The sequence below is a fragment of the Polypterus senegalus genome, chromosome 18, assembly GCF_016835505.1.
Source record: "Polypterus senegalus isolate Bchr_013 chromosome 18, ASM1683550v1, whole genome shotgun sequence".
In the NCBI taxonomy this organism is placed as follows: domain Eukaryota; kingdom Metazoa; phylum Chordata; class Cladistia; order Polypteriformes; family Polypteridae; genus Polypterus; species Polypterus senegalus.
Genome location: NC_053171.1, coordinates 24,392,752 through 24,410,531, shown reverse-complemented (window position 1 = coordinate 24,410,531; position 17,780 = coordinate 24,392,752). Strand labels below are relative to the sequence as shown.

At 36.0% G+C, this 17,780-nt stretch overlaps 1 protein-coding gene across 1 annotated transcript; it reads left to right on the top strand.

Annotated features, from left to right (window-relative positions):
- The first annotated feature begins 1,079 nt into the window (after nt 1–1,079).
- fam98b (family with sequence similarity 98 member B) lies at nt 1,080–14,026 on the top strand. Its single transcript, XM_039741735.1, has 8 exons — nt 1,080–1,231; nt 1,635–1,783; nt 3,571–3,699; nt 10,013–10,191; nt 10,733–10,813; nt 12,408–12,524; nt 12,664–12,831; nt 13,082–14,026. The coding sequence occupies exons 1-8, from the start codon at nt 1,194–1,196 to the stop codon at nt 13,379–13,381; spliced, it is 1,161 nt and encodes a 386-aa protein (XP_039597669.1). The 5' UTR covers nt 1,080–1,193; the 3' UTR covers nt 13,382–14,026.
- Nucleotides 14,027–17,780: the final 3,754 nt, after the last annotated feature.

Sequence of the window (17,780 nt, the reverse complement as noted above, 5' to 3'; positions counted from 1 at the left end):
AACTAATCAGTTCTGTTTCCGGCTCAGACTGCATACTAGGTTAAGCTTATGGGGTTGTCACGTGATGAACGAACGACTCGAAAAACCCGAAGACTCGAAACAGATGAATCAATAATTCTAATACAGAAACTATAGGAAGTTGTGCAAATGCACATGCGCGACTGAACGAATCACTCCCACGAGACGACTCGTTTTTCCCGAGTCACATTAAAGATTCGTTCAAAATGAACGAATCGTTCAAGAACGACCCATCACTAATGTGAAGCACTCCAGGATTGAGAAGTCTTAGTCTGGTTATTTTGACCCACACTGTAGTGTGATTGGCAAGTTCACATCTACATAAACGATGTGGACTTTAAGAGAAATCACTCCAGAGTTTGAAAATTGCCATACCAAATGAACTTGGTGTGAAATAAGGGCGTCACTAGCTTCAGCCCTTATTTGGGGATTTATCACCAGCTTCCCGATGGCCGAAACCATTTGAAGTTTTGGTGCTGTTAACGATTGGGGAGCTTGGAATTTTCACAGTATTGGCAGTCATTATTAGAACTGTAAACGGGAGAAACCGGGGCCAGGTCATAAAACATCGTGGGCTATAGGCATACGTACATTTAATAGGTGGGGGCGAGGGCCCTGGGAGATCTGGTAAGGCCCCCGTAACGATGCCACTGGTGTGAAAATGCCTGTAAAGTAAATAAAACATACAGGTCTAACACATATATTTATGGATAGTTAATGGAAATATAAAACTTACAATTTTTTTTTAATCCAAAACGTGTAAGCCTCGCAATTCTACATAACATGCGCTTGGACACATCTATTTACCGTACCGTCCGTCCACTCTCCACTTCTCCTTTTGAGTATAATACTCGTACAGTTTTAGAATGGTATTGTTATACATTTGAGCGTGTGCGCTGATCCCAGTCACTATAAAGGAAGAGTATCGTTGGCAGCCCATATAGTCACTGGACAGGCCAACACACTTAGCGGGCCACCGTTCTGGTCAATGCAGGTCGGAACTCTTCTTGCCCACGTAAAGCCCCTCTTTTGTTTCCCTACGGGCTGTTTTACGCGTGACACCCATCGCACAGCCCGCTTTTTACGCACTGCGTGCTTCTTGCAGGCGCGCATTAAAGAGACAACGGGGAAATGTGCGCGTAGTCTGCATTGTTTACCTTGAAATTTAGCGCACAATGGAAAGCGATATTTTAGATATATTGGAACAGCTCGGGTAGGTACACATTAGTTTGTGTGGGAGTTGATTATTTATATATTTTTTTAATCTTTATGTGCACGTAATGTTTACCTTGTGTATCTATAAAAACCGGTTAGAAAATATTAAGTATTGCTACCCAATGACAAAGCCACGTATTTTTTTAGGACATATTAAAGGAATTTTGTTTTTGTTGAATGGTATACATAAAGTAAATTGCCAGAAGAGGGCCTGGAATTCACTGTGTTAATGTAACAGAGCTCCTTTTGGCATAGAAGGTATTATTCTTCAGCAGCCTGTTGTCTTCATGGCTAATCTTTTCTTATAACGGCGTATTGTTTCGAACGGGTCAGAAGTGCACTTTCATAACTGCAAAACCGTGACAGCGGTTCTTAATTCATGCGTGATTTCATGTCTTTAGGTACACGGGACCTCTATTAGAGGAGCAAGCACTGGGCACGGCGGCTGAGGAAGGATTTTCCTCCGAGGAGTATGTGAACCTGTGCGTGTGGCTGACATCGGAGCTGAAAGTGATGTGCAAGTTGGAGGAGAGCATAACTGCAGCGCCTGGTAATTATAGCCGGAACATTACTGTCTCTGTGTGCGCGTGCGTGTGTTTCACGTGGTTTTGTGAATGTCCTGGAGATGGCTATGAAATACAGTACAGAATATAATAGGCAGATGGTTATCACAGGTTTGCAAAATTCAACTCGTAAAAAATTGTAAATATTTTTCTTCGTGTTCCTGAATTGTTATGAAAAATATAATTGGACTGTTTCCATCACGTCATGTTTAAGTACCAAGGTGAACACCTGTTTAATTGAAATTTAATAAATTCCACTGTTCTTTTGTAAAATATTCTATAACAATTTAACATGAAAATATTTAGTCAGTTTAATATTTTTGTTCGTATATGTAAAGAAAACAACAATATGCTTTCATTTAATTACATATAACTTCTAGTTTTTGTCACTTTTTAGGTTTTTTTTTTTTAATCCAAATCTTAGTTTGGTGGCCTGTCGTTTGTACACTTTTTCTGGTGTGTCTCTCCCTATAAATCACCTGTCAGAGTCCACAACCATACTGACAGCCCAAAATCTCTGATACATTCTTTCCATGTGCTTGATCTCCTGATGGGAATATTTCACCCATCGTCTATCCACTCAACACTTCAAGATTATCGGAGGAAAATTCCAAATGCAAATCCAAAAAGTGAACTCAGAGACTCATGTTGCAAGCCAATTCTTTGAACTTAACTAATTAATTTTTCACAATTTCTTTCCAGTTTGAGTCCTTATTCTTCCCTAAAAATGTAGAAATTACCTTACTTCTTTGAATCATACCCACGCCGCTTGTTCCAGGTTGTTCATCTCGCCATCAGATTCTGCATCAGAAATCAGTTTTATATCAAGTCCAGTAAAAATGTTCTCTTTCAATTTAGCCTGAGATAAATGTGGAAACATTTGTCACAAATGCATAAAACAGGCTTAATCTTTTGATAGGACTTTGACAAACTGTTTTGTATGAAACCATTGTAGTAGCACTTTTTCTGGATCCACCAAGCTAGGTCCAATGATGTTTTTGGCACGAAGCTGTAACATTTTTCTAGATGACCTTCTGAATCCAAAGTAAATTCTTGGGTCTATTGTCCCACTCACAGAGAAAGTATGGAAATTGTATATGTCCTGATTGCTGACCCAGTAATATGCACAGAAAGTTCAGGTCCCCACTTATGATCCAACTGTGCTTATTATACTAGTACTGTACTTAAATTTCTCCAAAAGATTTTCATAGTTTTTTTTTTTTTTCTTGTTTCTTTCAGTTGCATAGAATTAAGAATTGGGTATTGATTATGTTATTACTGTTATGAAGAGATACTCCTTTTAGGCTTCTTTCAGATGAATCTATAAATAGTCTTCATTCTTCATCATTGTCTTCTCTGCCAAATCTCTGCACTAACCCACTTACCTCTGTGCATTAAACTAATATTAGAAAATATTACTTTGAAATAAAAATATTTAAATGTAGTGCAAAAACAATAAAAAGCATTATAACTAATGTCTAAAAATGTGTTTTGTCAACAATACAGTATTATGTGATGGAAAAAATGTTTATTTTTGAATTCATCACCCAAAAATATATAAATATCACATTAAATAATCAAAACAATCTGTTCATTGTTTACCTGTGTTATGGTTTAAAGGATGACATCTCACCACTTTCTCTTTAGAAAGCAATTTCCTGTTTATATCTTGTGTATATGTTTAGATCTTTCCAGAGGTGAGATGTAGGCTCAATTGCCTATTATCTCTCTAATGTATTTTTATTCTTATTCCTGTTACATTATCTTGATTCAGGTGACTTGGAGAGTTTACAACTGGAATTCAGTGGTCTGCTTAAGGAACTGGCATGCCCATATCAAGCTCTCTTGTCTGGAGATATAAAAAACAGACTCTCAACTAAGGAGGATTGCCTTAAATTGATCTGTGAGTGATGTTTTAACTTTTTATATGCATTATAATTAGCTGTTTAGTCAAATGAGTTAGACATTGCACAGTTAGTGCAAAATAACCTCAAGGGTGAAGTAAAGGCCTTGTACAAAAATTAGCTATCGCCTGAAAGTTGATGATTTATTTTTTGGTACGGTTTTGTTGTGGTGTTGGTGTTTTGGTTTTTTTTCTCCACCCTTAAACATTCTGGCCAGTGTGTGGCTGTGGATTTTGGAGGTGCTTATGTTTCTCTTTCAGTTTTTGCACAGTGTGATTTTAGACATGTAAAGGGGTTATTCTGCTTTGTAATTCTGCGAAGAAAATGAGATTGGAATTTTTGGATAGGCTGATTCTGATAATGATTTTTTTTTTCTTTATCTCTTGAAAAACATTTTACACGATGTTCCTGCATAACTAGACACACAGTAGAAGCCTTGTGTTCTGTATAAAAGTGTTAACCTTGGTATTTTTATAATTAAACTGTAGACCACAGGTGTTAACTGTTCATTTTTTATTAACAAAATGAATTTCTGTAGGCTTTTTGTTTGGTGACCCATAAAATAAAGTGTGTGTTTTAAGGAAATTCTATTTAATTAATAAAATACAGTATGTACAGAAATATTTATCCTTTATACATATGGCAATTAAATAAAGTGCTTAACATAATTACGAGGGACATTCAAAAAGTTTGCACATTTTTTTTCTAACTCTATTAAGAATTTGTAAAACAAATTACAACACTTTTTTACATAGTCATCTTCATTTGCTATGCATTTTCCCAGCGTCGTACCAACTTTTTAATGCCCAATTACTACTCCTCCTACCTTCACCGTATCCAACGAAAATATAAAAGTATGGTAACTTTTTGAACATCCCTTGTACAATCTGTCATTTAATTTTTTCTGTAACGTACCTATCTGAAACAAAGCTTAATAAAAATTGTACATTTACTCTATTTATACAAGTGTTCTTTCTTCAGTGTAGCAGCCAGACATTAATAGTTCTTGAGATGTAATCCTAAATATGGCTTACCATTTTAATTATGTAGTACTTGTTTCTTATCAAAATGTATACTTTGATACACACAAATAATAAACACAATACAGATCTTCAGAAAAGCTGCAAATGTATTAAATGTTCATAAGATATTCATTAAGAAGACACAAGGCTAAAATCTTAATAGGTTTATAAGTAGAAGACCCATTTTACTGTTAAGCTAACAAGCATATTGTTTACTAAGCAGCCGTTTCAAATTTTTCATTGTCTTTTTCCAGTTAAAAATGTAAGCTGCTTCACTTACCACAAGCTTGATGTCCAAACTCAAACAGACTTAGTTTTAATTAAAGGTCAAAATAAAAAGGTCTGAATTAACTAAAGTTGGTTTTCTTACCATTTGTCTAACTACACAGGACAATTTCTCCGATTCCATTTTCTCAGTTTATTAATCCACTTTCTTTTACATACAAGCCAATATTCCAATCATCTCTTGCTCTTTGGTAAAATAAATCTTGACTTGCTGCTGGATTAGCTATCATATTATCTAGCGTAAAGGAGCACAGCAACTAAATTACCATAAAGCTTAGAAAAGCATGGGCTTATGTGATCAACCAATTAACTGATCACCGATCCAAGTCTTTTATAGTGAAAATCGGTCGGTTTAGTTTGGTAGCCGATCTATTGAAGCATCTCTGTATATCGCCACTTCCTTTTTATGGTGCACATTTGCTTTTCAAAAATTGCAGGGTACATGCTAAATGTTTATTTATATTTATCAATTAGTACATTTTGAAAAGTAAATTTACAAGATCTTCATGAATTGCAATTAGTAAAGTGATATGCCTTGGGTTCACACCGTGGGATAGAGATGGGGATTTGGACCAGCAGTTGTATGATTTAAAGTCTAATACCCATGGCACTCTGATTGCTGCCTGCCTGCTTGTTTATTCCTTTTTAATAGTTTGTGAGACAAATGGTAAAATTTTAAAAGTATATGAAACATTGTCTGTGACACCTGGTCTTAAGTGGGTTAGAAAATGACATTACCTTAGACAATTATGTCCATCCATATTAGACTCCATTACTGACTTAGTATGTGACCATTAGCAAATAATGCTACTTGCCAGTTCTATAGCTATAAACAGAAGGAGACCGTTTATGGTATGCTCTTGTAAGTCAGAAGTTTTTCAGAAAAAGAAAAAGTGCTGGATAATGTGACATATTATACCATTCTCTGTTTGCTTTTGCTGGTGTCTGTCAGTTAGGCAACTGACCTTAGTTGATCAGATAAATTTTACCTAACCCTGTCAACAATTTTTATTTCCCTCTGGGGAAATTCCCATTTGCTTCAAGGCCAAGCTGAGGAAATAAAAACTCCAGCTTGTTGTGAGTTTTATCCCATTGCTTCTCCCTCACCTGAAAAGAGCAAATTACTCTCTTCCTGGAGAGGACAATGGTCCTTAACTTGGAGGTACTCATTCTCATCCCATCTTTTGTTAGCTACAAACCACTCCAGGGTTCACCAAACTGAGGTCAAATGAAGCTAGGAGAAAAACCTCATCTGTAAGTAGAACGGATGTACAGTAATTCTGAAGTTCACAACTGACATTATTTTGGCTTGGCTGTTTTCTGATATCCTGTCAATGAAAATAATGAAGGCGGAGAGCAAAACAGAGTCACTTTTGTACCTTAACTTTTAACACATTTAACAAGTATGCAAGCACAGCTCTTGCAGTACAAAACCAAATTAAATGTTATGTAGCAGCAGTGGTGACAGAATTTGTAACATTTTATGCACCTGCCCCAGTGTGCCATGAAATACGTTGTCATAAGCCTTTTTTTATCTACAAAGCACATGTAGACAGCATTAGCAAACTTCCACAGCATGTCAGGCTTCCATGCAAGAACAAAGAGCTTGCTCTCTGTTCTACAGTCAGGATACAATCTGTTCTTTTTGAAAAATCTGAGGTTTGAGTGCTGGTCAGAATCTCATTTATGTAACCCTGGCATAGGGTGGTGTTTGTTTGTTTGTTTGTTTATTTTTGTGTAGATGCAGATGAGTGTGATTCCCTTGGTAACTGGAGCACACCCTATTGGAGTACCCAGTTTAAAAAACTGTGCCCACAACCCTATTCTGCCAGTATTGAGCACTATAATTCCTTTCAATGTGAAACTCAATAGGCGTGATTATTAAGGCATCCCCGCAGTATTTATTATTTTAGCATTTCAAATCAATGTTCCATGTACCCCAGTGTAGCCACCACAACAAACTCATGCAAGGAAATGATCAAAATCTCACCAAATGTTTCCATCTTTACCTTCATTACATTGAATTCTTCAAAGGAGTACTTCCTCCTGATAGTGATCTGCAAATCAAGCTCAGCATTTCCACATAATTGCCTAGTACAACCTGGATGACACCTTAACTACCCCATCCTTAAATGTAAAATTATTTACCAGAACTACTGTGAGGCTGCTGGAACATTATCCTCCTCATGTCACCAGACAGCCCATACATAAAGGCCTTTGCTTTGCCATCTTGTACCTTCTTTATCTGCAGTGCGATTTGGAGATTCTTTCTCTCTATTCCCCTCTCAAAGCTTAATCCACCATATGGTCGCGGGTCACAATTTTTTGCAGCTATATAGATTCCTGGGACCTTAAACTGGATCTGCTCTATTCAGACTTCATGTCTGTGTGAGCTCCAGCAAAATATAAGAGTTTCATTCTCAAATTTGAATTAAGCTTATCCAAGCTGGTGTCTACAGGCATATTCACTGCTTGTTTGGTTCTTCAAGCTCAATGCCAGCTAGTGGTCAGATGACAGCTCAGTACTTCTCTTAAACAGAGTTTCCAAAATATTTGGCTTCAAATCAGAGAACATGTCAACAAAGCCAATCATTGCTCTTTGCCCTAAGATACTCTGGTATCAGGACATTTAATAGAAAACTACTTTTTGAACATGGTATTTGTTAATTTATAATCAACACCATTCCATGTAATTCTCAAGTGAATATCCAGCACCTTGATGTCCTATCCTGTGATTAACATTTAATTTTTACAAAGCCATGTCTCCTGAGGATTCTAGCTCTTAAATTTTCAGTTTTGAACCACCACCTGTACACAGTCCATGTGCCTGCAGTCACTCAAAGGAGAATATCATAAATATGGTGAAGTATAAAAGGATACACTACAGAAGACACAACACCCCCTGGACATCTAAGCACTCAATGCACTTCAAAGCAAAGCCTAAAACACCATTAATAAACTACATCATACATCCTAGACATCTTACTTTATGTGATGAAGCTTGGGTCTCCATACTACCCAAGTTAGGTCCAATGACTGTGTATACCATTACCTTCTTCTTTCTGCAGTTAATAACTGTCGATTGTTACAATATCAAAAAACAACTACCTTTGTATTGTGTGTGATGGGAAGAAATTATCATTGAAAGAAACAAATAAAAGTGAAGTCAAGTGAGAGCAGCAGTCCAGATACAGGTGATAATTTGTAGCTAAAGCAAAATACATTCGTTCACACCTGTGTTAACATGTGTCATAATCAATGGCATTTGACCACATCAAAAAACAAGGGTGTCATTTCTTTGATAATTCACACTGTCCACATTTGGAGTTGGTCTGACATGGATAGTAAACACAATTAACACAAATGCATTTTCTGTCCACAAACAACAAACGTAACTAAAGATAGTCTATATATGAAATGCACATTAAAGGGTTTTTTTGAGAGAACTAATCATCACTGACCTATGTAAGTCTTGAATATTGTTGAAGTGTGTTATTTAAAGATGTTTCAAGGGCCGTGACTGGGTTGCAATCTTTGAGTTTGACACCTCTGCCTTGAACCATTGGTTTGCTATGTGTTGACCTTTCTTGAACAAAAGGCTCCTGATGACTTTATGCACAAGAATCCTTAAATCACTCCATTACACCAAAGTCACAATTCCAGGAGGGAGGTGGAAAATTAAACACATTAGAGCAATAAATGGAAGCTATATTTAAACTGTACTTTATTTGCATGCTATAGGTATTTGCACTGATTTTTTAAATTTAAGTCTGTTATGAATATGTAATTGTAGTAAGACGCAAACTGACATTTGTAATGCATATATGTCTATGTTTTAAAGACCCTAGAGGAAAGGGATAAAAATATTCTCTGAGGCCTTGTGAGGTTTTTTTTCTGCTTGTGGACTTAGCTAATCTTCACTCAGACATTTCCTGGGTAGTCTACTATACATTACGATGTAGGCCAAAGCTTTTGAATCCAGTTGAATCACATCTTTGTCATCCAATGGTGAGGTAGCATAGTAGCTAACTTGGCCATTCACGTTTATGTCCCCACTGTATAACAATGATCAAGTTGCTTAACTTAACATGTGTTTTGATGCATATAATAGGCCTTGTGTAGTTGTGTCCATCAAATACAAAATAGTAATAATAATAATATACCGGGTTAAAGTACATTTGTTACAAAATACTACATCAGGAGAATGAGAAGGGGTTAGCAATACTTGGTCACATTAATAGCCACAGAACAGAGGATAATGCTCTTAACATAAAATGTTGTCAGTGTGCTGAGCTGGTTAAACGAAAAGGGATTTACAGAAGTGGTTTGGAAAAAATGAGTCTTCTGATGTGACTTTCTACCCTGAGATTATAATTAATCTACAATAATCATAGGGGTTGTAGTTCTAGCCTCAGTAATGTCTGCAGTGAATGTTATACCTTTGTTTACCATTTGTTTCTTCCAGAGGTGACACTTGAGTTCTGTATTCCAAGTTAGGCTGTATGTATGTTAGGATGATCTGTGAATCTAAATTGTGTGTGTGTGTGTGTGTGTGTATGCATGCACACAGACTCTTGTCCAGAATTGTTTCCTAGCTTGTGCTACTGGGATAGACCCTTTTCTCCCGCTAGCTTATATTGGAATATGCAGGTTGCAAAAATGGATGGATGACTAAATAACTGAAAACTTAAGCAGTAAAGTCTTTTTGTTACAGTTTAAAGATGATTGGTCTCAAGTTATGTTCTAATTGTTGGAAATCCATATGGATATGAATAAAGAAGTGGAAGCGTTTTTTTCTAAAGTTCTAATATTGTGAAACTTGCTGAAAAAAATGTTAACAAAAATATCATGGCATAAAAATCACATCCTGAATGACATAATGTTCTTTGCCTAAATACAGAATTGGATCAGTAAAATTATGTGTAATCTGAAACTTGGAATAGAATGTGGGATTGTTCTACTTATTACAAATCATTGGAAGATTGTTGTCTTTGTTTTTTGGCAGTGTATTTAAGTTCAGAGCTTCAGGCCGTTAGAATTTTACAGACTAGACCTCATCTCAACTGTTCAGCTGAAGAGAAAAATGAAGCCTTTACAGATCTAAAAAACATCTGCAAAGCTCTTATGCTGCCCGAACCTAATAGTTTAAAAACAGCAGACTTATTTTGCAACATTGATGCCAAGGTATAGTAAAACTTTTTTTTTTTTTTCTTCACAAGACACAAGTGGAAATATTTGTTATAAAAATAGTCTGTGTAGCTAATTGTCCTAACTGGATGTCATAGTGGAATAACAAAATGTAAATTAGTCTGTCTCCTGCACTGTTTCAGTTGTAACAAAGTATTTAGTTTATGTAGCATTATTTATGTTAACTATGGGATTAATAAAGTATCTATCTATCTATCTATATATTATACAGTGCCTTTCATATCTATCTATCTATCTATCGATCTATCGCTTGACCTAGTGTATAAACTGTCCTGAGATGTTTAAGGTAAAGTAGACTTAAGTTTCAGAATTTGTTACTTGCTAATCATGGTACCAGAGAGTGGTGATGTGTTGCATGTTGATTAGCACATGCAAGAAAGAAACTTCACTGGACTATGTACAGTTCACAATAATAAAACTATAAACCTAGGAAATGGGCCTTTTTAGTAAAGTTTGTATTCTTCATTTCTGTGATTGTTATTAATTATAACATTTTATATAATTTTTTTTTGCCAAGGTAAGAGAACTTCTCGCAAAAGCTCCCAAGAATCATGTAGGAGCACCACTACTGAAGGCAGTGTTAAGTCCTGATCAATGGGTAAGATCATCATCTGTTAGTCAATTAACTGAATTCTGCATATAGTTCTCTTTTTAAAAATTAACACATCTTTAATCTTACTTTTCAGTTAGAACAGTATTGCATTATTATTATTTTTTTAAAGTTATTAAGAAAAGCATTTAAAATGTGGACACCAAAGTAATTAAATTTATAAGTGATGCTACAAACATTTAATAATATTTTTTTCAGTATTATTTACTTTTGTATTAAGAGTTTAGAAGTGACCATGACAGAGGCTAAATTGGATTGATATTTTCTGACATTGTTTTGAGCAAGGTGGACTGAAAAACTAAACATATTAAATTTTATTTCCATTTATTGTAATAAAATGCCCTTTATGTGCATACAGTGAATACACTGAGGGATAATGAAAACAATGGTCATAAGACATGCAGATAGTCAAAACCAGAAGTAACTAGAAAAAAGGCAAACATTAAAGCCAAGAATTTAGAAGTACCAGTTTCTGGCTACTTATCCAATAACTTAATAACTGAACACACAAACCAAAATTAGTTTTTTTATGGATATTATCCAAGACTGGGACGTCCGTTTGACCATGCAACTATCTTAAATCATATACTTGTAACAAACTCACACGTAGCATATTTGTAAAAGTACATAACCAGCAATGGACACCATCACTCTCAACAATTTGGCCATGATGATGAAAAAAAGCAGAAAATGGCAGGGACAATAAAAAAATAAACACAATGTGGCCCTGTTATGATGTTATTTAAGAAATGATTAAATAAAAAGGAATAAGTGCAACTTAAAGCCACTCTTTCCTCGGCAAATTACAATATTAGGCCAGGTGAGTGAGAGAGATACAGAGCAAGTAAGTGGTTTTCTTTTAATAATCTACCAGTTCACAGTTCTAAATACAGTCCCTGAAAGAAATATCCAGAGGGCATGCTAATACACTACCTTAAACAGATGTCAGGAAAGGAGAAAGTTGTGCAAAAGAGCATTAGCACATTCCATACTGTTTCTACCTCTTAAGTCATATATACAATTTTAATTTTACAAATATAAATTCACTTTTGTATGCAAAACACTCAAATCACTTATTTTTTATGTGAAAAAACAAGGAATTTGTTTACTTGAAATCTAACTCTAATAAGAATCGGAACATTAAAACTGTTTTAACACATTAGTAGGACCAAACTAGAAAATGTGCTATTGTTAAGCTTTAAAAGAATTCACTATCTCTGCAGTACCTTATTTATCCACAGTATGGCAGCAAAAACTATTTATTTTTCGTATTTCAAATATTTAGATAATTTGAGCAAAGCATATTCACAACACTGTAGGGGGAAGTTCTATTATTAACTTTTGTATTAGTAGCACTCCTTTTTTTTCCTCTCAGCTTTGTTTTTAATATTAAAAGATAATACATTTGAAAGCAATGCTTTTGAAAATAAAATTATGTAAAATCTTAAGGATAAATCTTCTTTACTTAAAAGTAAAGCTCCATTACCTTGAATGTGTATTTCTATGATATTAAAACAATATGAGCAAAGTTTTAATAGAACAGATGTGAAACTGAGTTATATTTTGTTTTATGTTACTTTAGGTAAAACTGGCAGAAGTTAATAAATTACTCGGCAAAGAATATGAATGTCGCCGAAGAATGTTGATCAAAAGACTGGATGTTACAGTGCAGTCATTCAGCTGGTCAGAGAGGGCTCAGGCAAGTCCAGTAAAACATTATTTTCCAGGATGTTCCCATTTATGTTTCACAAATGCAGAAAATATGTTTTGAGAAATGTTTTAAAAATGTTTATTTTTTAGTTTTTCAGTGCTTTATGAGGTTTTTATGTAATTTGCAGAAACAGACAGACAGCATGGCAAAGGCTTACCAGCCAAAAAGACATGCATTATCTGCAAAGTCAGTTATTGGATTGCCATTTCTGCTTGCGGCACGAGAAGACCTTTCCAAAATTATAAAGACAAGCAGTGGATTGTCTCGGCAAAAAACAACATGTGCCATTAACAAGGTATTGTTCCTGCTACTGTATGTATCTCATATATTGTATGTTTTTTTTTTTTGTATATTCAAACAGCTTTTGTCACACATAAAGTACTGAAAAAGTGCTATATTTTGCGCCAAACATGGTGCAACATTTTTCAGAACATGTTATCCTTTGATAGCTTTATTTGATTTTCTGTATTTAGCCGACAGTGCCTGATTGAAAAAGGTTTTGGGCCTGATAGTAATTTCATCAACCCCTTTCTTCTCCTTGGTAGGTACTAATGGGTAGAGTTCCAGACCGAGGTGGCCGCCCATCAGAGATTGAAGCACCTCCTCCTGAAATGCCACCATGGCAAAAACGGAAGGATGATGGAGGACGAGGTGGATGGGGTGGAAGGGGAGGAGGAAGAGGAGGAGGAGGTGGTGGTGGAGGAAGAGGAGGAGGAGGTTGGGGTGCTGGCGGAGGTGGAGGAGGTTGGGGTGCTGGTGGAGGAGGTGGAAATAGAGGCGGCGGTGGTTGGGGTGGAGGAGGATTTCGAGGTGGTGGAAGGGGTGGATATAACTCTTACAGATGAAAGGCTTTTTATATGTTTTTGTGCACATTGTAAAAAATACATACTGACACATCCCCCTCCTTTGAGTATAAAACAAGGTGACCATTGCATACAAATCCCATTCAGGTGATGGTCAAAAATGTGTTTGGTCAAATTTGTAGTGTTCAAAGGAATACTCTCCTTCTAAAGCAGTTTCTGAATGGCTGTTTTTGTTTCTCACTTTTGTAATTGAAGAACAAAATAGTAAATGAATCTCTCAGTTTAGTCCTGATCACGTGTAGTATTTAAGTATTGATGAATTTAGTGAGGGCTGTACACATAAAGTGCATCTGCCCATTTTGCCTATATGTTAGTTTAGATCTCCCAAATTAAATGCTAGTGCAGTTACAATTGATTTTACAGAAGTCTTTACAGACCTAGTTGTGTTAATTCAGATTTCTTCTTTTAAAATCAAAATACCAGTTACAAGAAGAGCATTAACAATATTTTTATACTTATCAGTGTTATCAAAGACTGAGGATTTCAGGGTTTTCTGATTACAGTTTTTTTTATCATTATTATTGTTATTATTATTTCAAATTGGAATATGATCTTAAAAACATCTGCTCTGGCATTTCTTTTTTTCTAGTCACTGAATCCCAATAAAGTGATGTTTTGAAACAGGCATCTTTTTCATTGTTCTTGTTTAGTCATGTATTTCTGTGTTGATGAGACTCCGTTTAGATGAATAAGTAAATTAAATTCTTTTTAAAGAAATATTTTTGCAGTTTTTACCAGTAAAGTGTCAAGAAGACTCTTAAAAAAACAGTTAAAATGCTATTTCCAAATAAAATTATCTGTGAAAGAGAATATCATGTAAATTATAATGTAACATTTAAAAATATTCCTTGGTAAGTTTTTATTTTTGCCTGCTTTTTTATTTATACCTAATGTTACATTTTTCTTTTCATTTCATTTTACTCTTCTTCTGAGGTTTGCACTAATAACACCCTAAAGCCACCCTGTTCTGAGCAACTTCTGTCACATTCAGGGAAATTCTCGAGTGCTTCCAGGCAAGCTAAGAAGTATAATCCCTCCAATGTGTTTGGAGTCTGCCCCTGGTCTATGTAGTTCTATAATATAAAGTACAGTATGTGTATTTTTTAAAGCACTTGAGTGTAAAAATTGATGTTGTCTGTTATATTGACTGCTGTTAAAAGAGACTGTATTCTGCATTGTGGCAGCTCCATTAATTTACTGTTTGGGAACTTTGAAAATCCAACGTTATGTAATATCTAGTTGCATTTAAAGACAGTTTTTTCACTGCTGTATCCCAGTGAAAAGAACTAAAAGCAGCAACCTTGCATTGACTTGAAAGTTTGACTTAATGTTAATCTTGGTCTCAGTGAGACCGTCATATCTCTTCTCCCTCAAGTTCAATTTCCTCTGTCCATTGCACTCACTTCCTTTTCATTGTTATCATGGAAAAAATGCTTTGATATCCTTTAAACATATTTTGAGAATTTTAGGAAAGATTTATCTGTGTTTAAAAATTAAAACTCTGCATTTCAGTGGCAGCACTCTCTGTGGTGTGCAGACCTGGGCATGGCCAGGTTTCTGTAGGTGGGTACACCTTTTATTGGTCTGGTCGGTCTGATGGCTGTCATACTTGGGCAGTAGCTGTTGCTTTGGCAGATTGGCTCCTTCCGATGGTGTCTGATGTCGCTTCTGTCAATGAGCGTATTGTGAGACTCGGATTAAGACACTCCTTGGGTGCTTTGCCTGTTACCTCAGTGTATTCTTCGACTGCAGAGAGTGATTTCTCATTGAGGGAGACATTTTATTCTCAACTTTGCTCAGTGGTTGATGGTGCTCGTGAGGTGACACCCCTCTGGTCATAGGTGACTTCAATGCGACCAGGGGTTTTCTGCCCTAAAAAGGATCAAGACATGTTTGAGAAATCACACGAATCAAAGCTTGTTAAATAATCTCACGCTGATCTCCTTGGAGGGCCCAGATCCTGGGAACTTTGATTATGGGAAAGCTGCAGACAACTGGGCCTCTAGAAAGAAAAGAAGAATAAATATTTAACTGAAGACACCTTCTGGCTTTAAAGAATATTTTGTTGTTTTTCTTTATTAGGTTTTCCATTCTTTTTTCACTTTTCTTCCCGACAGCAACAATACTTGTGCCTCTTGGTTTATGTCATAACAATTTGTTATATACATTTTTTGTTAGGTTTGAAGGATCCTGAATTGGATACTTCTTAAATTTAATACAAATATTCTGGCACAAGTGTCAAATCTTAAAAAAGGAAGTCATATTGAGCACTGAAAAATAATAAGTAATTTTCCCCACGACCAAATTTCCCCATCCCGTCCCCACCTGGCTACTTTTTCATGCCACGTGGCTGGAAAAAATTGCTGGGGAGAACACTGCACTGGATAGTTTTCCTTTTTTGGACCATTCTTTGTAAATCCTAGAGATGGTTGTGCGTGAAAATCCCAGTAGATCAGCATTTTCTGAAATACTCAGACCAGCCCGTCTGGCCACATTCAAAGTCACTTCAATCGCCTTTCTTCCCCATTTTGATGCTCCGTTTGAACTTCAGCAGGTTGTCTTGATAATGTCTACAGGCCTAAATGCATCGAGTTGCTCCCATGTGTTTGGCTGATCAGATATTTGCGTTAACTAGTAGTTGAACCGGAACAGGGGTACTTAATAAAGTGGCTGGTGAGAGTATGTGTGTGTATATATTTATATACTGTATATTCTCCACCTATTTTATAAATATAAAAAAATCAAGCCACAAATTACCATAACTGCTCAAGCTTTTATTGAAACCTCTTCCCTGGACCCTTTACTTCTTTTTAAACTTATTTGTAATACTTTTAATTTTGAACATTTATATATAATTACACAATAGTTACAGATCACAGTTATGTTTTTGTGATCTTTCCAACATGACTGGTGCTATACACTGCAGCGGTCAACCTTGCAGGTCAGTGCTACTGCACATATATGACACCTTCTTTGTTTTGTGTCCACTTTTGTGGTTTCAGGTGATGTGGCTCATGCCATTTCACTCTTTGTCTCAGCACTGCCACTCTGCAATTTCCTGTTCAAAACATTCAGGATCTGATAGTATAAGGGGAATCTCTCTGGTCTTCCTGACTCTGTTCATGCTGTGTATCTCTGAGTCATTGTCTGCTATCAGTGACAGGATGAGGGTTTGCTGTGCTATAAGAATCATTGCACTTTTCTTATCTCTTACCTTTCTAAACTTGTAAATACCTAAATAATAAGCAACAAGATGGAAATGCAACAGTAATGAACGTACATAGATGCAATGAAATCCTGAAAAAAGCAAGTTTTGTTTGAATTCTGTTTACAAATAGAGTAATTAAAATGTGCATGTAAACATACTGGCACTTTTCCGGGTTAATAGTGACCCTATAAGTTTAATGTGAATAACTGATCATAACAAAATAATAATTTGACATATTGTTGGTGGATGACATGAATGAGGTATACCTGGGTACTGCGTCCACACTGCATGATATGACCCCATAAGAGCTGCAAATAAATGCCACAGATAGAAATTAAGACACGAGAAATATGGCACAAATGAAAGGATAACTTTGAACTTGCTTTAAAGTGTAGACTTCACTCCTTATCTACATTGCAATACAATCATTAGAAGAGAAGCCATTGGAGCAGTTCTTTAATGGGGTCTTTGATGACTGCAATTAAATCTTTGTGATGGAGCACAGAAGTATGGTTCTCAGCACATCTGCATCCTTAGAGCTTCTGGCTTTGAGTCTTCCTGACCAGCCTTAAATATGCACACTTTCCTTTGAGCGATACTAAATGTAGATTAGGGTCCGGTCCATACTGCCAGTTTAGCATCTTCAGGGAACTATTTGCAGGTGTCACTGAGCAGTGCTCCTTATGGATTTAGACCTCTTTTACCAAAATGGAATATTCTTTCATTATCTGTGGACAGTGCACCTGCTCTCATCACTAAAAGCCTTTCCATTTTCCATTGCTAGGATCAATCTTACACTTTTAGAATGTCTTATTGTGCAGAAATGTATCGATTTATGAAAGCTAAACACAAAAGCCACACTCATAAGTCCCAATGTCACACAGTTATTCTTCAACTCTGCTTAAACACATGGAGACTTCCTTTGTGGCTTTTTAAAATTTAGTGCAGTGCTCCTCCGTGGAAAATAAAGATGTCTCCTAATGTCTTGTGTGTGTTGCAGTCCTGATGTTCATCTCCTTTCTTTTCGTAAAGGGCACCGGACACTACCAGAAATGCAAACAGGAACAGGTGCTCCTCCTTTGAATATGGCCGACATCTTTTAAGCCACATTGCTAAACTGAAGGTACAGGTTGCACATGCGCATATACACACGCGCACCTTTGAGTATAGAGA